Source organism: Ovis canadensis, chromosome 15 (assembly GCF_042477335.2).
Source record: "Ovis canadensis isolate MfBH-ARS-UI-01 breed Bighorn chromosome 15, ARS-UI_OviCan_v2, whole genome shotgun sequence".
Classification (NCBI taxonomy): Eukaryota; Metazoa; Chordata; class Mammalia; order Artiodactyla; family Bovidae; genus Ovis; species Ovis canadensis.
Genome location: NC_091259.1, coordinates 54,686,978 through 54,711,877, shown reverse-complemented (window position 1 = coordinate 54,711,877; position 24,900 = coordinate 54,686,978). Strand labels below are relative to the sequence as shown.

Sequence of the window (24,900 nt, the reverse complement as noted above, 5' to 3'; positions counted from 1 at the left end):
AGCTCTCCTGAAATGGCAGGATTTTGATGTATTAGACTGAGCATTTATCCACCCAGACCACCCTCCTAGAATCCCCCACAAATTGACCTCACTGGGCCTGCTTTTATGAAAGGTTTATTCCTAGTGCTAGGCCCCAATCTTCCAGGGCTCTAAGCACAATTAAACTGGGTGGGCAGGTGAGGGGAGACCCACTCAGATGCACGGCCAAAAATGGGGCTCCCCATATCCCCACCCTTTTGGTCCCAGTCCCCTTCTCTGCAATGGGCACACATTGAGGAGGGACAAAGGGTACTGGAGGCAACATCATTGGCCCAGGGGAGCCCAAGAAGAGCTGCCATTGGCTGACAGGGCCTTTTGAGGCTCTGCCATTGGTCAGGGGGCACACCCCAGAAACTGGGGATAGGCCTGAGGAGTGATGCCATTGGCCAGGGGGTGGTTTTGTCATAGCCTTTGGCTGTGGAGTGAAAGGAAAAGATCTGGGAATGAAGCCCAGTGGCCAGGAAGATAAAGGACAGGGCTGCAGCTGCTGGGCCTGCAGGCCCCCTGTCAGGCCCCAGCCAGGGAAAGGGAACCCAAACCAGAGTGCAGGTGGCAAGGTCCAAATCTCCCCCACCCTGGGACTACCCCTCCCGATGTCCTTCTTGATAGCCAGGTTGGGCTGGAGTGGCTCACTGCTCCTCTAGCCAGGAGGGCTTCTCAGCTCCTGGAGGCCGCAGCTTGATGTTGAACTGTTGCAGGGTCTGCTCCAGTTGTTTCTGGTTCCCAGCAAAGTAGGCGGACACGGCATTGTGGAAGAGCAGCAGCTGCTTGTGCATCACCTTGATCTGGGGGTCCAGCAGGGTCAACTGAGACTGGACTCAGACACCCTTTCTGAGGGGCTATGATCCTGAACCCAGATCAGGGGCACATGGACTCTGCTCTGATGGTGCTTTTGGAGTGGGGGCTGAACTCCACCAAGAGAGTCAAGGGATAAAAGCCTTGTAATAGAAGAAACCTAACTTGACTGGCTGGGCCAGGGGTTCTGGCACCTAAGCTCAAGGGGTGGTTTTTTCCCAGTTGTGTTCTTGGGATCAGCAGCCAAATCCTCTAATAGAAAAGGGCCACGGATCAGAGGGAGGGTGATAGGGAAAGGTCCAGGGATTGAGTGGGCTGGGGGATGTTCCCAGTCCTTAGCCAGGTTGCATTTCCCCATTCAGTGATGGGGAGTTTGAGGGGAAGGTCAGTGGTACAGATGGAAAGGTGGGCTGGGTCAAAGGGGTGGGGTTAGCACCTTGTTTTCTTCCAGGAACTTGAGCTTGATGGCCACATCTCCCCGCAGCTTCTCATATTTGTCCCGATGGGCCTGGAAAGTGGCCTGGGCACTCTCGAGTCGACCACGCGTCCCTGCATCCCGGGGGCCTAGGCTCAGCTCCTCTAAGTCTGTCCGGTAGGCATCATATTCCAGCCTGGGGAGGGGGTGATATGGGCTGGTCTCCACCCCTTTGCCCTCCACACATACTCTCCTACTTTTCTCAATTCTTTTTCCCCTAAAGCTCAAACTTTCACCCATGCCAGCCAACTCCCAATACCCTAGGCCCTGCCAGTGCCCACACCTGGCAGCCTCATACTGTTTGACAGTCATGAGAGTGTCTTCCATGGTCTTGGTTACCAATGTGTTGATGCTAGAGACAAAGAAGTTCACAGCCCCTAGCAATGTCTCTCCGTTCTTGCACAGCAGCTTCTGCGTCTCTGCATTGTAGCCAAATTCCTCCTGGCAGAAGGAAGGGACAGGCCTTGAGTAATAGTCACCACCTGACTGGAGCTAAAGGGCCCTTCCTCCCCCTCCTCTCCCAGGAGGAAACAGCCAATGACACCGGAACAACTCAGGACTGTCTCCAGCAAGGCTCTCTTAGCCAGAAAGTTAGTGGGGCCACCCTGGGGCTGGAATGTGGGAGTACGGGGTCTGTTCACAGGACTGGAATAGGGAAAGCTAGTGCAGCAGGCAAGGGAGGGGCTCTGATTAGGCTGAGCACAGAAGGCATTCTCGTCAATGCAGAGAAGGGTTACTCGTGAGGCACCTAGTGTGCCGCCTCCCCCACCACCTCCCACTTCTGGGCCTCTGTACAAACCCTTAGGCTGCCTCCACAGGTGAGTGCTGCTGGGGGCGGGGCTGGGCCCACCCTGGAGGGGTTCTCCCTCTGGGCTGCAGGAGGGAGGGAGGGAGGGAGGCTGAGGGGTGACTGCCTGGGAGGGCCCGGGCCCAGTCCCCCCACCCTCTTTGGCCTGGCCGAGGCACCTGGAGCTCTGGGGACTTCTGGCTGAGGTCAGCAAAGGCGTCCCCCAGTGCATGCTGGGTCTGCAGCAGGCTGTAGAGGTGGGCTGTCAGTGCCCGGCCCAGCTGCAGGACACTCTCATACTTGCGCTTCGTCTCACGCAGCAGCTCAATCTGCAGCTCCAGCTCCAGGTCCACAGTCCGGGAGCCTCGGCCAAATCGCTCTGATAACAGCTGCTTTGTGCACTAATGGGAAGTGGGGGAGCAGGTCAGAGACCCTAGTACCCTGCCCCCGCAAAAGGCACCTACCCCAGCATCCTCAGCCATAGCTGGGATATTAGGATCTAGAAGATGGGGAAAAGGTACCAAGGCCAGTTTGGGGAAAGGGAGAGGTGCTTGAATCCCACCTTATATGTATTGATGCCCCATTTCTTGACGATGTCGAACTTCTCTCCAGCGATGCCCCGAGCCACCTCATCTCCAGGGCCAGAAGGAGTAGCATTGTGAGATGGATGGCGGCCAGACCCTAAAGGACCAAGTTCTCTGACACCAGTCTCTCTCAGATACAATCAGACACCTCTGTGGTTCCCCCACCACTCCCCTCCCAGCACATGAAAATGACTTCCCTAAAGGAGCAGAAGCTAGAGACAATTAGATTCTCTTACTCACTAGGAGAAACTTCAACATTGTGCCCTGAGACCCAAATCCCAATATACAGTGGCCTCTTCTTAAAGTGAGGGTTGGAAAAGGGGGGAAGAGGGAGTGGCATGTGTACAGGGGTAGAGGAAACAGCAGGAAGTAGGCCCAGTATGGGGTGACTGATCATGGATGGTGAGTCCAGCAAACAGAAAACCTGGTTGACAATTCCCATGTTGATTCTAGTCAGTGTGAGATTCACAACTGTTTGTTCTTCTAAATGTTAAGAGTCAAATTAAAACTCTGAGAAGCCTCACAAAGTTCCAAATCAGTTTCAGGCTCTAGAGCAGGTTTGGGGAAGGAGAGCTGTGAAACAGAGTTCTTTGCTTGTCTTAGGCAGTGACAGCAGGGAAAGGTACAAGTGGGGCTAAACTGCAAGTGGGAGCAGAAGGACAACTCTGGGAGCTGGCTTTGGGCTGAGATTCCATAAGGCTCATACTAGCAGAGGTTCCAAGGATCTCCAAACAAAATGCAAGCCTTCTTAGACATAGTCTATGCTTCCATAGTCTAGGGCTTCCCTAGTGGCTCAGACGGTAAAGAGTCTGCCTGCAGTGTGGGAGACCTGGGTTCAATCCCTGGGTCAGGAAGATCCCCTGGAGAAGGAAATGGCAACCCACTCCAGTATTCAAGCTTGGAAAATCCCATGGACAGAGGAGCCTGGCAGGCTACAATCCACGGGGTCTCAAAGAGTCAGACATGACTTAGCGACTTCACTTTGAACTTTGAACTTTTGATGCTCCCTGGAACCATCCGTCTCCCCATCTCCACTCAAGCACCCTGTCCTGTTCTGATCATTCATACCTGTGGGGATGAGTCCATCACCAGAGCCCCCATAGCCACCAGACACAATGCTGGTTTCATTGAGGTTGGGTCCTGACACCATCACCTGCTGGAGGTCCTATAGGCCAGAGAAGAGGAGGCTTCAGGAACATAGGGGCAGCTGAAGCATTTTGGGGGTGAAAACAAGCTTGGATTGAAGCATCATAGAGAGAGCACACAAGGGAAGTCTGCACAGAATCAGAACAAAAATTTGTAAAAAGATTGAAGGGAGTTAGGTAAGTTAGGGGAAGGCTACTGGAACGGAGGTGAGAGTTGAGGGTTTATGAGCTGGGATTCCTCAACTGAAACAATATGAAGAATCAAACAGAAGCACCTGCTCCAGCCCATCATCCTCAGGAAGCTGCCCAGCTTCACCGTTCCCATGGATGGGGATCTCCATTGTGGCTGCCTTTCCTAGGATCCCGTCCGTCATGGCGAGCGAAGGGACTGGAGTCAAGGTCTTCACCCCAGCGCCCTGCAAAGCCCAACACAGACAGCTCTGGAAACTGGCCAGTAATCCAAAGAGGAAAGTCTCCCCTACCATTTCAGAGGTTGTCCCAGGGCTTCAGAGTTCTGGGGTTTGGCCACCACTCTTCCCTGAACTCTGTGTATTTCTCCCGTCCAAGGTGCATATTTGTACACAGGCAAACCTAGGCCTCAGGTGCGTCTGACCTGAGGTCATGTCCCCATGAACCCCTCACCCTACCATAACTCCGCGGGTTATTCACGTACTCAATCACTCCACAGACATTTAATGAGTGCCTACTGTGTCACACACTATCTGAGACAATGGAGATACAGCAGCGAACAAGAGAGATAAAGTCTGTGTTCTCAAGAAGCTCATCCCCATGCAGGTGTTTCTCCCCATCAGGAGATTAACCCCTTTCCCCGAGCTCCGGTGTCTACTCCCATTCAGGTATGTTCACCACTGTTTGGCTATTCACACTCCTTTCGTGTTTCTTCCCCTTTCCAGCAGGTGGTCTCCCCCTCCTCCATCCCATGCACCTCCTCTTCCTCGGGCCCTGCCCCCCAGGCCTTAGTTATATCAGTTGGTCTAAGTTCTCGACCTCTGGAAAAAACCTCTTTTTTCCCAGGACATAGGTAGGTGATCCCTTCCAAAGTCAGTTTAGTTTCCCCAGGTGTGTGAGTCTCCGCCCTCCCCCCCATGCACCTGGGCATCAGGTGTGTCCTCATCCTTCCCCAGGGTTCAGAGGCATCTTGCCCTCTCAGGTTCGTGCATTCAACTTGCCCTCGCCCATGCATGTCCCTCTCACCTCGGGCCGGGCCGCTCTTCCCCTCAGGGCGCCAGGCCCGGGCCGCGCGGGGACCTCCGGCTCCAGTTCCCGTCGCGATCCTAGCAGCAGGTCAGGGACTCGGCGGAAGTGACGTCCCCACCCGGGCAGAAGAAGCCGGCCACGTCGCAGATTATGAGGGCGGAAGTGATGTTGACATCTGGGGCGGGGCGATCCTGGAGCCAACCCTTCTGTCCCTGGGGGCTACGATACGTCACTTCCGGGGCGTTACCGAGAAGCTGAAAAGGAAATGACCTACAGCTCACGCTGGTGGCGTGATGGAGCAGCAACAGCAGCAGCAGCAGCAGCAATTGAGAAACGTGAGTGGGAGCTAAGTCGCTTTAGGGCCATGCGTTCAACTAGCATCCTTGTCTGCATAGCGGGAACCCCAAATAGCCAAGCATCTGAGGGCTGGGAACGTCGGGCCGTGGGGCGCGATCCTGGGAAAGCTCGGGCGGCTCGGCCTTAAGATGTGGCTCCTCTTCGCTGAGTTCCTTGTCCCCCTTCCTCTCAGCTGCGGGACTTCCTTTTGGTCTACAATCGGATGACGGAACTCTGCTTCCAGCGCTGCGTGCCCAGCCTGCACCACCGAGCTCTGGATGCTGAGGAGGTTAGGTGGGGAACTGAGTAGGGGAATTACCCTCTATCCTCAGAGTTAACAGTAGACTGCTTCTCTCTTCCGCCACTTCCCCTACCTCTGGCCCCGGCCTTTCTATGACCCTCGCCCCTAGGCAGGAGTTGCGGCAGGACCTGACAGGACTCCTTTGACTTCTGCTTCCATCCTGTCTTCCAGGAGGCATGTCTGCACAGCTGTGCCGGGAAGCTGATCCATTCTAATCACCGCCTCATGGCCACTTACGTGCAGCTCATGCCTGCCCTGGTACAGCGCCGCATGGCAGACTACGAGGCTGCCTCAGCTGTGCCACGTGCTGCTGCTGAGCAACTGGAAACCTCACCCTCCGGCAGCTCGCCATCCGCAAACCTCGGGAAAGGAGGCGCTGGATGAACCCTCAAATTAAAGGAGCCAGTGGACCTAGGGCTGGGTGCAGCCTGTGTATAGCAAGTGAGGAGTTGTCCGAGAGCTGGGTACTGTTGCTCCTTTTCCTGGAGCTAATAAACCCACTTTTCCTCTGTTTGGTTTATATTCTGGGCAAGGAAGTTTTGCCCACATTGTTGGCACCATCTTTATTATTCTGTCAGTTAGTGCTTCAGCCCTGGAAGCATAGAAGTTGCTTTCTGTATTAGAAGGAAAGCCTATAACCAGGCATCTGGTTAAAGTAAGGTCTGAGGGTAAAATTTTAAGATTGGTAATAGCAACAAGTTGGTTGCCCCGATGAAAGAAAATGGGAACTCTATCTAGCTATCCTTAAATCTGTCTGACTGAATGGCTCACTTGGAGATATCTTGGAAAACAGATAAGAATCCACAGGGCTTTTAGGCATTACCTCCTGGGAAGTCAGAAGCGTCAGAGGTGAAACCTTGTAAGAATTCAGGGGTGTTCTGGAATATCAACGACTTCCTCAAGATGTTACTCACTTAATTAATATTTTCTGTCTTCTTAGGATGAGCAGTTAAATCTTTAAATAAAGAAAATCTGTGTTCTTGTCTTCAGGAGCAGTCAGAAAGGGGAAAACTTGTGGAACCATATTCTGCAATACACTCAGACTTGAGGGATAAAAACCTAAGGGAGAAGTAGGTGGTGATGATTATGAAAAGAAAAGGGAAGAAAGTAAAATCTTCAGGACTTCTTAAATGTTACCTTATGTCTCACTTCTTGCCTATAATCTCCTAACTCTATCTCTTCCTCTACCCCTAGGTATTGCCACTGTGCCTGTTCTGTGATTTCTAATTCCAGCCCCTCTGTTCTCTCCTTATTATTGCCCTCCGTGGAATTTACTTCTGTATTCAACTATCTGAATGGCCTATCTCTCCATCACTGAGTTTTCTTGCCATTCTTGTGTCCTTTTTGTGTCATTCTGGCTGTTTTAACTTTTCTTCTGTTTCTCCGTATCAGGTGACCATGTTTTATTTTTTAAATGGAAGTAGTTCTTAGACACTGGCTCCCACGGTAACCTTTTTTTTTTTTTAAGTACAACCACCCACGAAGCAGATATTTTCACCCCTGTACATATCAGGATGTTAAAAATGCAGATCTGACTTTATTTATTTATTTATTTATTTTTCAGATCTGACTTTCAAATCCATGTTTTCTTTACTCCACCAGGCTGCCTTTCAAAATATCTTTTGAGTACCCATTTTGTATAGGTTCTGATGTAGGTATTACCCTCACTCAACAGGTGAGGAAGCAAGAATTCAGTATGTACCAGAAGCCCACCTTATACACAGTTACCTGTGAAGAAAAGTAGCTCTCTTTATCAGAACAAATCTTGTACAGGTTTATTAAGAACCTTTCTTAACAAAAAAGTTGTTGACCGGGAACTTTCCTATTGAGTGGCCTCATGTTTGCCCAGTAAAGTCTCTTGGAAGTATAAATGCAGATGAAACCGCTTGTGAATTTCCCAAGTCCCAAAGACGGGAACAGGGACCTGGAATACTGTGGTAATGGTTGAAAGATTCTTCCACATCAACATTTATGTATATCCTTGCAATAAACTTCTGATGTGAATTATCTGTGTTCCCATGTCACATAATTGAGTCACATAATTGCTGGAGAAGGGTTAACAACACAGATCTGACTCTTAACGCCTGTGTTCTTTTTTTGCCCTTCCCTGGGTTCTTAGTTCCCTAACCAAGCAGTGAACCCCTGACCATAACTACTAGACAACCAAGGAATTACGAAGTCTATATTCTTCGAACTTCCGAAGTTTGTATTTGTTTGCTCATCTGCAGTCATCCTTTCCCTAGGCATGGAAAAATAAGTGTTTCTCAATCTGATCCACCAATTAGTTCCTTAACTTTTCAGTCTCTTCTGTGTATAAATATGTTCAGTACTTATGAAAAGAACCTTATTCCTACTATCCATCTTCTATTGTCACTGAAGTCTCCCTCAGGTTTTGGCATAAAAGGTGTTAGCCATTGGCATAATGAGAGCAATGTGACATTTCAAGCACAACACAATGATAAACGTTGATCAAGCTTTATCATTTTATCACAAACATACTTGAGACAGGGTTATTCTTGCCATTGTGGCTTTAGAACTTAACTGCCTGCTCATTTGTCAAGTCTGATTCCTTTGGGCCTATTCAAATGTATCACCCTCTATTAGAACTTATCCTTAATAACTGCCACTCTCCTACTTTCCTCTAGTTAGACCTTCGTTTCCTATCCGTCCCTTGATACTTTTAAATGTTACACAGACAGTCCATTCGGTGTTTCTGTCTCAGTTCCTTGGCCCAATCTCCAGTGATTTCTGCTCTTAGCCACCCTTAGTTATATGCTGGCCATTGTCACCACCCTAAACTGCTCCATCTCAAAACAATATTGCGTCTTATTCACTGACTATTCCTTCCACTTTGTTTAATGAACTATTCCTTTACCATTTCTTTTTTCCATTCTAGTCATTCTTTTGGAATAGGCTGAATTTCCTTTCATCTCTTTGTTGGACTTTGATAAAAATGAAACATTTGTGCCTGCCTTTGGACATCTAAAAACTGACCAAGGGGGACTTCTCTGGTGGTCTGGTGGCTAGGACTTGATGTTGCTGATTCAGGGAGCCCGGGTTCAATCCCTGGTTGGAGAGCTGGATCCCACATGCCACAACTGAGAGTTTGCATGCCTCAACTGAAATATCCCACATAGTGCAGTGAAGATCCAAGATTCTGCGGGCCGCAACTGGGACCCAGCTCAGCCAAATGAAAAGCTGTGGGAAGGGGCTCCCCCACCCCACCCCCTGCCTATAAACACCAACCCCAGCTGTGCTACCTACCACCTATAGGGGATTCTGTCTTCATACTAAAGAGCAGACACAGAGACTGGGAACAAACTGCAGAGATAATGTTCAGGTCAAAAGAATGAGTCTTAAAAAAAAAACTGCCCAAGGAAATCACTATAGAGCAAATTTTTATCACTATGAATCCATGTGTGCTGCGTGTACGTAGTCACTCAGTCGCATCCAACCCTTTGTGACCTCATGGACGGTGGCCTGCCAGACTCCTCTGTTCATGGGGATTCTCCAGGCAAGAATACTGGTGTGGGTTGCCATACCCTCCTCCAGGGCATCTTTCCAACCCAGGGATTGAACCCAGGTCTCCCACATTGCAGGTGGATTCTTTACTGTCTGAGCCACCAGGGAAGCCCATGGCTAACTTCAAATGGAGCCTCTGCCCCTGTAATCCCACTAGATTTTTCTAGTCATCTCTCCTGTTCCCTGCAGTGACTACTTCAAACCAATATTCTTAAGCCTCTTATCCTCACCATTCTGTTCCCTTTCTGCAAGTAACCTTATATATTTACTTCACAGGCAAAAATGGAAGCTATCAATTAGGAGCTCTGATAACAACTCGCAACTCATAACTTGGTCACCCATCTCCATCTGCACCATTCTCTTCCTTCCCTCCCATCTAAACAGGACAGGCATCCCTCTCAAAGGCCAGTGCCAATGCCTGGGCCCTGAATCCTAGTCCTTCCTTCTTTGGAGACCTCTGACTTCTCCCCACTTTACTAAATTCTTATCATAAGCATCTAAATATGCTGAAGGCTCCCGTTAAACAGACCCCTCTATCTCCTAGGTACCATGTACTTTTTTCCACTTTACAGCTGAACTTCTCAGAACAGTTGGATATTAATACTTAGGTCCTCTCCATTCCCACTCCTCCTCCCACTCTATTTTGACTTCTGTAACCTTTATTGAGGAGAAGAAAATGGCAACCCACTCCAGTATTCTTGCCTGGGAAACCCCATAGACAGAGGAGCCTGGTGGCCTATAATCCATTGCAAAGAGTAGGGTTGCAAAGAGTAGGACACGACTGAGCACAGCATAGCAACCTTTGTTGAAACAGTTGGTGAGCTCACCAAGTGACGTTCATATCCCTGAATCCAGTGGCTATTTCCCCAGCTTACTTCATTTCTCAGTGGCATCTGGTACTATTGACTAGTTCCTCATCAACACTCCACTGGTGTCTGTGATTCCACTCATGGTTTTACTACTACCTCAGGCCACAGTTTCTTAGCCTCCTTTGTAGGATTACCTGCCTCCAACCATTAAATCTAGAAGTTTCTCTAGGTCCTGTTCTTTCTCATTCTAGTTTTTCTGGGATTGTTTCATCCTCATGCTGAGCCCTAGTTACTGATGACTCAGATCTCTCCTCTGAGCTACTTGATTGATGTCTCCACTTAGGTGTTTCAAAAACATCCCAATTCAACATGGTGTGTGATAAATTTTTCCTCCTAGGCCTAGTACTCAACCAGTTGCAGAAACTAGAAACTTCACTCATCCCTTCACTCAACTGCCAAAATCCTATCTGATTAAATTTCTAAAAATCCTTTGATTCTGTCTGCTTCTCTTCATCATCACAATCTCTCACCAGTATTATTGCAATTTCCTGCTTCTCATACTCACTTTTGCAGCCCTCCAATCTATTCTCCATGCACTAGCCAGAAGACACAAACTGATGCTTAAGACCTTGCAATAGCTCCCCATTTTTAGAGTAAACACACATTCTGTACGTGACCTACAAGGCCCTGCATGATCCAGCCCCTGCCTATCTCAGCTTAATGTTGTCAGTAACTGTCAAACACTGGGCAGTTAATACTGTTCGCCGAATTGAATTGAAATGAACCACACACCACTCTCTGTGTGTCCTAATCACTCTGGCCTTTCATTCCTCTAACCTGTTATACCTGATTCCTCTGTACCTGTTGTTTCCTGACTTGCAGTGCTTTCCCCCTTTACCCACCTCATTTCTACTCATTCTTGAGTACTTAGTTCAAATACTTTCCTCAAATAACTCATCCCAGACTCCAGCTCCCATAAATGCTTCTGCTTTTGGCTTGTAGTGCTTGTACACTTGGTAATTATTAACCCCATGAGGTCAGAGTCCTTGTCTGTATTGCTCACCATTGTATCCTTATCACCATGCCTGGCACATAAAAGTGCTTGATAAATATTTGTGGAATGAGTATCTTTCAGTCTCTTCCTAGCTCAATCAACTATATAATAAGAGAAAGGCTTTTAATCAAAAGGGACAGCAATGAATCTGCATTTGACATTTTGCCAATGATTTTGAAGTTTTTTTCATTCAAAATTTCACTTTTTGAATCTTCCTTCCTTAATGAGATAAGTCAACACCCAAAAACCTCTGCAGCAAACTATTCATAGCTTATTATGTGGGAGGCTGGGAAATGTTATCTTTAATCTTACTAGTCATTTACCCAGTTAAAAGTGGGAGGTTCTGGGGCTTCCCTGGTGGCTCAGTGATGAAGAATCTGCCTGGCAATGCAGGGGATACGAGTTTGACCCCTGGTCTGGGGATATGCCACATGCCACAGGATAACTAAGCCTGCATGCCACAACTACTGAAGCCTGGGCACCTGGAGCCCATGCTCCACAACAAGAGAAATCACTGCAATGAGAGGCCTGTGTACTGCAACTAGAGAGTAGCTCCGGCCCACCGCAACTACAGAAGACCTGAGTGCAGCAACAAAGACCCAGTGCAGCCATAAAAATACATAAATAAATAAAGGTGTTTTTTTTTTTAACTTTGAGGTTCTGTTACTAAGAAAGAAAAGAATGGCTGCTGGGAGGTACTGCCAATCCACTTTCCATACTAAACAAGAGTGATTCTTGTAAAATAGAAATTTAACCATGGTTCATCTACTTACACCTTCCATGACCTTCAGACTCCTTCTCACAACTGAAGCTTACTCTGATGGGCTCTGGCCTCATCTTCAGCCAGCTTTTGACTCTCTTATCCTTGGTTATAAAAGAATCAATTTACTTGTAGTGTTCAGACACATCCTGCTAACTCTGGACTCTGTTTTTCTGGGTATGCCCCACACTCTTCCATATATTTATAATAATTCACAAATACTTGAGTGACTGCTTTTACCAACATTGTTAAGCCCTGAAGATACAGAGGTGAATGAGAAAGATGCAGTCATTTTCTTGGGACTTAATGTAGGTATGGTGAAAGTCAATATAGAACAAGTAATCACAACTGTGATGTATGTCATGAAGAAGAAATATGCATTGCAGTGAGAACAGACAGTAGTACTAACTTAACTGTGTGTGGGGTGAAGAACTTCCCTGGGAAAGTGATTCTGAAGCTGAGACTTGAAAGATAAATTAGAACTAACCAGGCAATAGACAGGGGCAAGTGCTGCCCTGTTTTCCACCTTTCCTGTTTAGATGCCACCTTTTACTAATTACCCTATTTAAAATTGCAACCCATCCTCTCCTCATATGGTCTTTACTGAACCTTTTTATGTCTCATTCACCATTATGTCCACAGCAGTTGGTAGAGTGCCATAAACAACGACAAAAATACATAGTTTGCACAACTCAGTTATATCACATGCTTATTATCTACCGGGCTGTGCTGCTGCTGCTGCTAAGTCACTTCAGTCGTGTCCGACTTTGCGACCCCATAGACGGCAGCCCACCAGGCTCCCCCGTCCCTGGGATTCTCCAGGCAAGAACACTGGAGTGGGTTGCCATTTCCTTCAATGCATGAAAGTGAAAAGTGAAAGTGAAGTCGCTCAGTCGTGTCCAACTCTTAGTGACCCCATGGACTGCAAGCATTTTATGTAACAACTCATTTAATTCTCACAACAACACTGTAAAGTAAGTACTATTATTATCTTCATTTTACACATAGAAAAATGAAACTGCAGAAAAATATCTCACAACTAGTCATTGGTGGAGTCAAGTTTTCAGTCCAGTTTGACTTCCAGAGTCTGACCTCTTTCTCACTAATGAAGATTGCTGTACATTTATGCATTCGTTCCACAAATATTTTCTGGCCACCTACTCATGGTGTCTAGCGCTAGAGAGACCAGAGAGCAATCAGAATCTGTCACCATGGAGCTTAGACTTCTAGTCAGGGGAAACAGACAATAAGCAACTAAGTATGTACTGATATGAGATGGTAATAAGTACTATGGAGAAAATTAATGCATAGTAAGAAGGACAAGGATGATGGGGATACTGTTGCTATTTTATGCTAGGTTGTCAGAGAAGAACTCACTAATGAGGTCTCTTGAAGCCAAAACTTGAAATGAGGGAGCAGGCCTTGGGGACATCTGGAAGAAGAGTGTTCACTGTGCTACAGCCTCTAGTTGTCCCCAGCATCCATTGTCCACTTCTTCTTTTATTAATTGAACCCCTGACTTTAACCCAGCTAGATGGTTGCTGAAAATAAAGATCAAATTCTGTAGCTTTCCTTGCAGTTAGGAGTGTCTGTGTGACGAATGATGTGTGCAGTGGTAGATTGTGCTCTTAAGGGTAAGGGCATGCCTTCTCCTGCTCTTTCCCCCTTTTCACTACTTGGGGTGGGGCTCAACACACATGCTGGTGAACTCTCCTGGACTTTGAAGACAAGGACCACTTCCTTGAAGAAGGCAGAACAACTCAAAGGCTGCCATTTAAGCCCTGGAGTACTTATACTTGGACAGTTCTATGAGAGAAAAATAAACTTCTATCCTGTTTAAGCCCTTGTATTTGGGGGGAGGGTGTCTTTTTATTATTACAGCATACGTGTAGTAGACAGAATGTTAACACGGTGCCCAAGATTTCCCACCCCACGGTGTACACACCATGTATAAGCCCCAGGACTGAATATGACAGATTTTGCTTCTCTGATTAGGTATATGACATACTTGACTGTAAGAAAAGGAGATTATCCGGATAGGCCAGGCCTAACCACATTTTAAAAGCAGGGAGATTTCAGGACTTTTCTGGTGGTTCAGTGACTTAGACCACACTCCCAATGCAAGGGGCCCAAGTTTGATCCCTGCTCAGGGAACCAGACCTCACATGCTACAACAAAGACCTGGCACAGCCAGATAAATAAATATTAAAAAGGCAGGCAGAAGAAAATGTCAGAGAGATTTGAAACATGAGAGGGGTTTGAGGCACTGTGCCTGATTTGAAGATGAAGATACCATATGGCAAGAAAGATCAGTGGCCTCTTGGATGGAGCGGAGAGTGGCCCCTGATGCCCACGAGGAATCAGGGACCCCATCCCATAACCACAAGAAACTGAAAAGTGCCAACAACAAGAATGAGCTTGGGGACTTCCGGCCATCCAATGGTTAAGACTCTGCACTTCCACACACACACGCATGAAAAAACAGAATGTGCTTGGAGGAGGATTTTCCCCCAGAGCCTCCAGACAAGAACTCAGTCCAACCAACAGCTAGATTTCAGGCTTATAATATCTTGAGCAGAGAACCCAGTCAAGCCATGATGAGGGCACTGACATACAGAACTGTGAGATACTAAATAGGTGTTGTTTTCAAGCTGCTTAGTTTGTGGCACAGAAAACTTGTCTGTCTCTTAAACGATCAGTAGGCAGAGATGCACTGTACTAAGGCTCTGTGATGGGAGCATGTTGGGTGTGATTCTGTGAATGGGGAGAGAAGGAAAGAGTCCACAGTGGTAGTAGCCAGCTGAGCAGCAGCAACTTGTAGGCCTTGTAGGACTTCCTGAGGGAACGAGATGATACAACATTAGTGAGTTTGAGCAGAGTAGTGATACGATCTGCCCGTATTTGAAAAAGGCCACAGGCTGGTCTAAAAAGAGCAGATTGTATGGGCAAGGGTGGAAGCCAAGAGATCAGTTAGAAGGTGATGGAATAATCCAGGTGAGAGGTGATAGTGGCCTAGACCAAGGTTCAGCTCTTTGGTGATGTTCAGTTGCTCAGCTGTGTCTGACTCTTTGGGACTCCATGGACTGCAGCACACCAGGCTTCCCTTTCCTTCACCATCTTAGTGACTTAGTGGGTTTAGCTCTTATTGGTGAGAAATACTTGGATTTCGGATATATTTTGAAATTACAGCTTCACAGAATTTTTGCTGAATAATTAGACATGCGATATGTGCAGGGGTGGAGGTGGGGAACTATCAAGGAGATATTTCATGCAAAGATGGGCACAATACAGGACAAAAGTATGGACCTAACAGAAGCAGAAGATATTAAGATATTAAGAAGAGGTGGCAAGAATACACAGAAGAACTATACAACGAAGATCTTCATGACCCAGATAACCACAATGGTGTGATCACTCACCTAGAGCCACAAATCCTGGAATTCAAAGTCAAGTGAGCCTTAGGAAGCATCACTACAAACAAAGCTAGTGGAGGTGATGGAATCCAGCTGAGCTATTTCAAGTCTTAAAAGATGATGCTATTAAAGTGCTGCACTCAATATGCCAGCAAATTTGGAAAACTCAGCAATGGCCACAGGACTGGAAAAGGTCAGTTTTTCCAATCCCAAAGAAAGGCAATGCCAAAGAATGTTCAAACTACCACACAATTGCACTCATCTCACGTGCTAGTAAAGTAATGCTCAAAATTCTCCAAGTTAAACCTCACTTGGATGAAGGAGTTTGTCTTACTTGGAATTTTTGCTAAGAGTGTGGTAGTCTAGATGGATACATGCAAGTGTGTGTTGGGTGGGATGGGGTGTCCCAAACACCCCTGTTGTAAGTGCCCATAGCAACTTACAGGCTCAGTACTAGATAAACAAGCATATGGGCTACACCTTTCCACGATACCCTCAGGACTGCTACTTTCCCAAATCTCCCAGGTTCAGTATCTGAGAACTTCCAGATGTTCAAGCTGGATCTAGAAAACACAGAGGAACAAAGATCAAATTGCCAGCATCTACTGGATCATAGAAAAAGCAAGAGAGTTTCAGAAAAACATCTAATTCTGCTTTATTGACTGTGCCAAAACCTTTGACTGTGTGGATCACAACAAACAGGAAAATTCTTCAAGAGATGGCAATACCAGGCCACCTTACTTGCCTCCTGAGAAATCTGTATTCAGGTCAAGAAGCAACAGTTAGAACTGGACATGGAACAACAGACTGGTTCCAAATTGGGAAAGGAGTATATCAAGGCTGTATATTGCCACCCTGCTTATTTAACTTATGCATGGAGTACATCATGCGAAATGCCAGGCTGGATGAAGCACAAGTGGAATCAAGATTGCTGGGAGAAATATCAATAACCTCAGATACACAAATGATACCACCCTTATGAAAGGAAGTGAAGAGCCTCTTGAAAGTGAAAGAGGAGAGTGAAAAAGCTGGCTTAAACTCAATGTTCAAAAAACGAAGATCATGATATCTGGTCCTATTCCTTCATGGCAAATAGATGGGGAAACAATGGAATCAGAAACAGAGTTTATTTTCTTGGGCTCCCAAATTACTGCAGATGGTGACTACAGCCAAGAAATTAAGACGCTTGCTCCTTGGAAGAAAAGCTATGGCCAACCTAGGCAGCATATTAAAAAGCAGAGACAGTACTTTGCTGACAAAGGTCCATCTAGTCAAAGCTATGGTTTTTCCAGTAGTCATGTAAGGGATGTGAGAGTTGGACCATTAAGAAGGGTGAGCGCTGAAGAATTGATGCTTTCGAAATGTGTTGGAGAAGACTCTTCGGGGTCCCTTGGACTGCAAGATCAAACTAGTCAATCCTAAGGGAAATCAGCCCTGAATGTTCATTGGAAGGACTGATGCTAAAACTGAAACTCCAATACTTTGGCTACCTGATGTGAAGAACTGACTCATTGGAAAAGACTGATGCTGGCAAAGATTGAAGACAGGAGAAGGGGATGACAGAGGATGAGATGGTTGGATGGTATCACTACACTAACTCTATAGACATGAGTTTGAGCAAGCTCCGGGCGTGCTGCAGTCCATGGGGTCGAAAAAAGTCAGACACGACTGTACAACTGAACTGACTGAACCTTTGACCCAAGCAACTGGAAAAACGGACTTGCTATTTGCTGAGATGCGGACGAAAACAAAAGAAACAGGCTTATTTGGGGGAGGAGGCAGTTAGGACTCAGGTTTTGGACCTTTTAAGTTTTTAAGTTTGGGATTCTTATCAGATATCCAAAGTGGAGGTGGGATTCTGTCACATGCTGAATTTCTATTTATTTTAATCATTCAGGCGTTTCCCCCTGCTCTCACTACCCCCAAACCCCCAGATTTTGAGCTCCTCTGTGATCAAGGAGTTTGTCTTACTTGAATTTTTTGCTAGGTGTGGTGGTCTAGGTGGGGTGGTTTGTGGTGTCCCAATGACCCCTGTTGTGGGGGACCATAGCAACTTACAGGCTCAGTAATAGATAAACAGGCAATATGGACTACACCCGCTCACGACGCCCGCAGGATTGCTACTTTCCCAAACCAAGCAAGTCGTTCTTTTCCAGACCCAACCAGCCAGACTGCCTATTTCCAAAGCCGGCGGGCAGAGGGAAGACGGCAGATTTGGCCTGGGCCCGCCCCCTCCCCCAGGGCCCCGCCCCGGGCCCCGCCCCTTCCTGTCCCCACACGGGCTCTCACCGGAGGCTCGGGCCTCAGGCGACTTGCTAACTGTTCTAACAGTTGGCAGGGGTGGGGCCGCGGTTGAGCCTGCTGCTGGGGATCCCTTCCTTTCGCAGCACTGCTCCCAGACACACAGACACACACACATTTTCACCACTGCCCCGCCCCCCCCCCCCCCCCCCCCCCGCGCAGTGTCCCTTTCTCGCACACCCCTCCCTTCCTCTCCTCTTCCACCTCTCCTTCCTCCCGCTCCCAGCCCAGCCCTCCCCGCTCTTCCCCCGCCCCCGCCTCTATCCCCCCTAGTAGTCCTTTGTACCCGCTCCTCTGCTTTCTGTCCTCAACATGTTCTCTTAGTCCACGGGCGAGGGCAAACGGGACCGGGACTTTGCTGCCTGTCTGTAACGACCTGTTCCCCTTCAGGCGACCTCCAGGCTCCAGTCCCAGTGACAGTTCCCTGCTATTCTGAGGTCCTCTGAGAGAGCCCTTTTAGGTGCGTGAGCCACTTTGCCTCTACCAGTGATCATACGTGTGCGTGCCAGTCTCTGTATGGGGGTGGCTGTGAATAGAGCGAGCCTGTGCCCGAGACCCATTAAGTTCATCCATTTCTCCTACAGGCACCTCCCCATGAAACCTCACCAGCACATCCCTCTCTCTTCCTTTCCCTTGCCTTCTGTGCCCCATTGTCCAGGTGAGAGGATGGTGTTAGGGGCAGTGGGAAGGGACTCCTGTGCAGGGAGGGGCCTACCTCCATCCTGGGTCTACTTTTCACCGGTCTTAAGGGGAAGCTGTGGGGTTGGTTGAGGGTCTCAGGAAACTGCAGCTCTATCCATCTCATTGTCCTAAGTCCCTCCCTTCCCCGTTCTCCCAATCCTCTTGACACTGCCCAGAGCCTAAGCCCCCTTCTCTTGCCCTGTCTTGCGCTGCGCCAAGCAGGTGAGATCCATCAACCAGGAGCCTGGAACTGGCAGTTAGATCCTGAGCAGTGGGCAGGAGCAGTTCGACGGCAGTTGAATGCCTGGCTCCTCTTGGTCTCAGATGAAGAGGCATCATCTAAAGCCCTTGAATCTCGGCACTCCGTAGGTGTCCTGGACAAAGCAGAGCAGCGCCAAGCCTGTCAGGGAAAAAAGAGGCAGTCCCTGAAGGCAGTGACTTGGTCCGAGCGGCCCACAGTGCTGGAGCTCCTGGTAGCTGAGCTCCAAACCCTGTTCTCAAAAGTACTACAGGATGGCAGTCCTGCGGCATGGAACTACCTGCATGCCGTGCTGGGTCTGCTGCCCCCATATCGAGCGCTGCTGGTCGGTCGCCTTGACTTGCTGCCTTTCCTAGAGCGCCTGTACCACTGGGCACCCTGGGTTCAGGCCCAGCTCCACCTGGATCTGCTGGATGCCATAGACCAGGCCTTTCCCCGAGATACCTCGTTGTTAGAGGGCACCTCCCATGTTGACTGCTATCCCCAGAAGAAGCGGTTCCATCATGGGACCCCACGCCCAGCATGCCCTTTTGTGCAGGCCCAGTGGGAAGGGCAGCAAGTCGAGGACGATTTGGCCACATGGCTGCGACCACTGACCCTTCCTGAGCTACAGCACAGCCTGGGTATTGTCGGTGCGGAAGTGGCTGTGGAAGAGACCCAGTGGCTACATGGCCTCAGGCTTGTGCCCTTGGCACTGGCGACTGACATCCCAGTACAGTATGAAAGCAGCGACCCTGACAATGCAGAGGAAGAGCCTGTTGGAAGAACAGAGACTAGGTAAGTGAGGAAAAGAGCTCTTCAGAAAAGAGCCTGAGTTTCCAGAGTTTCTAGACTTCTTTCTCATGTAGTGCTTAGTTGTTTTTCTCACTTGTTCCATAATCCCTGAGTCTTGCCTCTGGGCCTACCTACTGCAGGATACTCAATCTGAGTCTCTCCCTCCAGATGCTCCTAGGTGAGTGCCTGCCTGGGGCCCCCTCCCACTCATGTCTATGTGAGCTAAACCAGCTCCAAGGCAGACTAGAGTTGGCTGCACTGCCAGCTAGGACTTTTCATTCTGATCCTTCCAGAGTCTTCTTGCCCTACGAGTGTGGGACTCTTGGCCCTTGGAGTGATGATTTCCTCCCCAGTCTAGCTCTTAAACTGCTCTCTAAGGATTTCAGAATGCCTACAGAGACGCCCTCTTCTCAGAGTTCTCTAACTCTAGTCTTGGAATTTCTCCCTCTCCCCTGGCCAGCTTCTCTGTGTCACATTCTAGAAACTCAAGCTGTTTTCTATTTCATATTCTCTAGGACTGGCTTGCAGGCATTCATACATTCACTGTCTGGGAAGAAGGCTAGTTTTACCTTCAGTCAACCTTGGCGTTCTCAATTTTAGCTCTGTTTATGGCTGGGTCAGACATCCCTGGTGGCTCAGATGGTAAAGTGTCTGTCTACAATGCAGGAGACCTGGGTTCAATCCCTGGGTTGGGAAGATCCCCTGGAGAGGGAAATGGCAATCCACTCCAGGACTATTGCCTGGAAAATCCCATAGACAGAGGAGCCTGGTAGGCTACAGTCCATGGGGTCACAAAGAATTGGACAGAACTTGGCTGGGTCAAGTTCTTCCTGAAGCCTTAGAGCCTTAACGGTGGGGAGATAGGCAGGCTTTTGGGGCCCTGATGGAAGGTGGCCAGTGCTTTCATTGTGTATGCCTTCAATTGCCCCACCAGATGCTTTTTTTTCAATGATCTGCCCTGTGCCCTGAGTATAAGTCTCCTTTCCGGGGAGAGCAATCTAGATTGAGTGAGAATGGGCTGAGATGCTGGCATGAAGAAGTCAAGTTCTTGGTCCCCTTTTTGGAGCTGGCAGTAAACCTCTGAGGCCTAGTTCAGTTCAGTTCAGTTCAGTCGCTCAGTCATGTCCGACTCTTTGCGACCCCATGAATCGCAGCATGCCAGGCCTCCCTGTCCATCACCATCTTCTGGAGTTCACTCAGACTCACGTCCATCCAGTCCGTGATGCCATCCAGCCATCTCATCCTCTGTCAACCCCTTCTCCTCCTGCCCCCAATCCCTCCCAGCATCAGGGTCTTTTCCAATGAGTCAACTCTTCTCATGAGGTGGCCAGAGTACTGGAGTTTCAGCTTTAGCGTCATTCTTTCCAAAGAAATCCCAGGGTTGATCTCCTTCAGAATGGACTGGTTGGATCTCCTTGCAGTCCAAGGGACTCTCAAGAGTCTTCTCTAACACCACAGTTCAAAAGCATCAATTCTTCGGTGCTCAGCCTTCTTCACAGTCCAACTCTCACATCCATACATGACGACAGGAAAAATCATAGCCTTGACTAGACGGACCTTAGTCGGCAAAGTAATGTCTCTGCTTTTGAATATGCTATCTAGGTTGGTCATAACTTTTCTTCCAAGGAGTAAGTGTCTTTTAATTTCATGGCTGCAGTCACCATCTGCAGTGATTTTGGAGCCCCCCAAAATAAAGTCTGACACTGTTTCCACTGTTTCCCCATCTATTTCCCAGGAAGTGATGGGACCGGAAGCCATAATCTTCGTTTTCTGAATGTTGAGCTTTAAGCCAACTTTTTCGCTCTCCTCTTTCACTTTCATCAAGAGGCTTTTTAGCTCCTCTTCCCTTTCTGCCATAAGGGTGGTGTCATCTGCATATCTGAGGTGATTGATATTTCTCCTGGCAATCTTGATTCCAGCTTGTGTTTCTTCCAGTCCAGCGTTTCTCATAATGTACCCTGCATATAAGTTAAATAAGCAGGGTGACAATATACAGTCTTGACGTACTCCTTTTCCTATTTGGAACCAGTCTGTTGTTCCATGTCCAGTTCTAACTGTTGCTTCCTGATCTGCATACAGATTTCTCAAGAGGCAGGTTAGGTGGTCTGGTATTACCATCTCTTGAAGAATTTTCCACAGTTTATTGTGATCCACACAGTCAAAGGCTTTGAAATAGTCAATAAAGCAGAAGTAGATGTTTTTCTGGAACTCTTTTGCTTTTTCCATGATCCAGTGGATTTTGGCAATTTGATCTTTGGTTCCTCTGCCTTTTCTAAAACCAGCTTGAACATCAGGGAGTTCACGGTTCACGTATTGCTGAAGCCTGGCTTGGAGAATTTTGAGCATTACTTTACTAGCATGTGAGATGAGTGCAATTGTGCGGTAGTTTCAGCATTCTTTTACATTGCCTTTCTTTGGAATTGGAATGAAAACTGACCTTTTCCAGTCCTGTGGCCACTGCTGAGTTTTCCAAATTTGCTGGCATATTGAGTGCAGCACTTTCACAGCATCATCTTTCAGGATTTGAAACAGCTCAACTGGAATTCCATCACCTCCACTAGCTTTGTTTGTAGTGATGCTTTCTAAGGCCCACTTGACTTCACATTCCAAGATGTCTGGCTCTAGATTAGTGATCACATCATCATGATTATCTGGGTTGTGAAGGTCTTTTTTGTATAGTTCTTCTGTGTATTCTTGCCACCTCTTCTTAATATCTTCTGCTTCTGTTAGGTCCATACCATTTCTGTCCTTTATCGAGCCCATCTTGGCATGAAGTGTTCCCTTGGTATCTCTAATTTTCTTGAAGAGATCTCCAGTCTTTCCCATTCTGTTCTTTTCCTCTATTTCTTTGCATTGATCGCTGAAGAAGGCTTTCTTATCTCTTCTTGCTATTCTTTGGAACTCTGCATTCAGATGCTTATATCTTTCCTTTTCTCCTTTGCTTTTCGCCTCTCTTCTTTTCACAGCTATTTGTAAGGCCTCCCCAGACAGCCATTTTGCTTTTTTGCATTTCTTTTCCATTGGGATGGTCTTGATCCCTGTCTCCTGTACAATGTCATAAACCTCATTCCATAGTTCATCAGGCACTTTATCTATCAAATCTAGGCCCTTAAATCTATTTCTCATTTCCACTGTATAATCATAAGGGATTTGATTGAGGTCATACCTGAATGGTCTAGCGGTTTTCCGTACTTTCTTCAATTTGCGTCTGAATTTGGTAATAAGGAGTTCATGATCTGAGCCACAGTCAGCTCCTGGTCTTGTTTTTGTTGACTGTATAGAGCTTCTCCATCTTTGGCTGCATAGAATATAATCAGTCTGATTTCGTTGTTGACCATCTGGTGATGTCCATATGTAGAGTCTTCTCTTGTGTTGTTGGAAGAAGGTGTTTGCTATGACCAGTGCATTTTCTTGGCAAAACTCTATTAGTCTTTGCCCTGCTTCATTCTATATTCCAAGGCCAAATTTGCCTGTTACTCCAGGTGTTTCTTGACTTCCTACTTTTGTATTCCAGTCCCCTATAATGAAAAGGACATCTTTTTTGGGCCTAGTTAATATGGCTTAATTTCACCATATTCCCCAGGACTCGCCTTGCAGGCTTTCATACATCAAGAAGTATTACTGGATAAACAATATATATCAGGAACTGCTAGATGCCGAGGATACAGAAGTGAGAAGAGAGATTCAATCTCTTCCCTTGGGTTTTGCTGCTGCTGCTAAGTTGCTTCGGTTGTGTCCGACTCTGTGCGACCCCACAGAGGGCAGCCCACCAGGCTCCTCTGTCCCTGGGATTCTCCAGGCAAGAGTACTGGAGTGGGTTGCCATTTCCTTCTCCACCCTGGGGTTCTACAGCTTAATTAAGGGAGATAGATGTTAAATTAGTTGATTTAAGTAAAATAGCTTTACAGTTTGTGTTAAATGCTACAAAATCAAAGGACACTGCCTTTTCCCTGGCTCTTCCTCTGGGGGTGTGTGTGTGTGTGTGAGTGTGTGTGCATACACATCAGAATTAGGAGAAAGCACATCAGAGGAGTTTGGGTTAACAAAATACCTTGAAAGTCAGGAAGTGAAATAAAGTGGAAAGTTTCAAAGAGGAGGAAGCAGTCAGTGCTAAACTCTACCAAGACAATTAAGAAAAATCTGAAAAAATATTCACTGGATTTAGCAACAAGGAAGAGGTTGGTGAGAGCAGTTTCAGTGTAGTTTTGTGATGAGACAGTCATACTGTAGTGCATTCAGAAGTGGATGGAAGGGGAGGACGTGGAAATCATGTTTCATTCTTTTATGAAGCTTAGCTTGAAAGAGAGAGATTAGGACAGCAGATTGAAAAACAGTGGTGTCTGAGTAGGACTTTCAAAGAATTGAGAGGTATTTATAGCCCTCAAGACAGTCTGAGAAGTTGGTGCTCAATAAATATTTGTAGAGTGAATGAATAAGTATAGGCTAACAATGGAAAAAGAGGAGATTAAAAATACATTATAAAGAGGGGAGAGGGGGTCCAGAGCACAAATGGAGGAATTAGTCTTGCGGAGAAGAAGGTCACTCCTTCCACTCAAATTTGGAGGCAAAAGTAGAATGGGAATATGTACAGATAAATGTGTGGGAAGGCAGCAGAACTTGAAGGAGTTATTTCATGGCTGAGAGCCTCAGTTTTCGCTGGGCAGGGACAGAGGCAAAGAAGGGGACTGGGAGCTCGGCGGGGCTGGGTGTGGGAGTGGGGAGGTGGAAGCCTGCAATAGCAGTCAAGGAGACTGCAAGGGGTAGCTGCCTGAGGACTTGTACTAAGACATCGAGCAGAGTGAGCCCACAGATGAGACTGGACTCCAGGAATCTATATAGGAGATGATATTTCTATTCTGAGATCTTCTGAACCTGCTTAGTACAAGTAGGGATTTAATTATTGAGGAAATGAAACTTTAGTGCAGTTACACCATTAAGATGTCCTGATCTAATGTTAAAATCACAAACCCTGTTGTTGATGTGAACTTCATTTAATTTTATTAATTCATTTGTTTTTGGCTGTTCTGGGTCTTCATTGCTGCCAGTGGGATCTCTCTAGTTGCGGAAACCTGGGGCCACTCCCTGGTTTTCGTGCTAGGGCTTCTCGTTGCGGTGGCTTCTTTTGTTGCAGAACACAGGCTCAGCAGTTGTGATGCGAGGGAACGGCTGCTCTGCGGCATGTGGAATCTTCCAGGACCAAGGACTGAACCCGTGTCCCCTGCATTGGCAGGTGGATTCTCAACCACTAGACCACCAGGGAAGTCCCGATGTGAACTTTAGGATGGCATTGTAGCCCTGGGGTAACTTGTTCTGTTGATCTAGATTTGGGTTAATTAATGGCATGAATATACTTGGACTGACTAAGTCTAAACTGAATTATTCAGAGGGGTTTTGGTTTGTTTTATTTTTTTTGCTCTGAGTTTGCTCTAACCAAATTTGTTAGTCCAGGTAATTGACTTTTGGCTTCTCTAATAATTAATTTTAATACCAATTTTATCAGCTGGTATGGTAGAAGGGTAGGAAGACTGATGGTATTGGTGCAGGCTTGAGGGTGCTGAAGGATATATAGTTGGATCCCAGCTGGGAAGAGATGGATGTGAAGGTGGAGTTTGGGTGATGATGGAGAAAAAGCAAGAAAGAACCCCCA

The 24,900-nt window shown here is 47.3% G+C and overlaps 3 protein-coding genes across 4 annotated transcripts in view; 2 read left to right on the top strand and 1 right to left on the bottom strand.

Moving 5' to 3' along the window:
• Nucleotides 1-98: 98 nt before the first annotated feature.
• ARFIP2 (ARF interacting protein 2) lies at nucleotides 99-5,979 on the bottom strand. Of its 2 annotated transcripts, XM_069554195.1 has the most exons (8): nucleotides 5,041-5,979; nucleotides 4,101-4,241; nucleotides 3,749-3,845; nucleotides 2,659-2,777; nucleotides 2,276-2,497; nucleotides 1,593-1,750; nucleotides 1,271-1,445; nucleotides 99-824 (listed from the first exon to the last, which is right to left on the bottom strand). In XM_069554195.1, exons 2-8 carry the CDS (start codon nucleotides 4,197-4,199, stop codon nucleotides 669-671), a joined length of 1,026 nt encoding a protein of 341 aa, XP_069410296.1. In that variant the 5' UTR covers nucleotides 4,200-4,241; nucleotides 5,041-5,979; the 3' UTR covers nucleotides 99-668. The 2 variants fall into 2 exon arrangements, with proteins under 2 accessions (XP_069410296.1, XP_069410297.1); XM_069554196.1 differs by lacking the exon at nucleotides 2,276-2,497 and having other exon boundaries at nucleotides 5,041-5,180.
• On the top strand, nucleotides 5,267-7,687 carry TIMM10B (translocase of inner mitochondrial membrane 10B). Its single transcript, XM_069554199.1, has 3 exons — nucleotides 5,267-5,378; nucleotides 5,573-5,668; nucleotides 5,852-7,687. The coding sequence occupies exons 1-3, from the start codon at nucleotides 5,337-5,339 to the stop codon at nucleotides 6,062-6,064; spliced, it is 351 nt and encodes a 116-aa protein (XP_069410300.1). The 5' UTR covers nucleotides 5,267-5,336; the 3' UTR covers nucleotides 6,065-7,687.
• A 9,636-nt stretch (nucleotides 7,688-17,323) lies between these two features.
• The window catches only part of DNHD1 (dynein heavy chain domain 1), a 64,755-nt gene continuing 57,178 nt past the window's right edge, over nucleotides 17,324-24,900 (top strand). Inside the window, exons 1-2 of the mRNA XM_069553302.1 lie at nucleotides 17,324-17,375; nucleotides 18,443-19,256. Of these exons, the coding sequence (XP_069409403.1) occupies nucleotides 17,324-17,375; nucleotides 18,443-19,256 (866 nt within the window). The remainder of the gene's footprint in view (nucleotides 17,376-18,442; nucleotides 19,257-24,900) is intronic.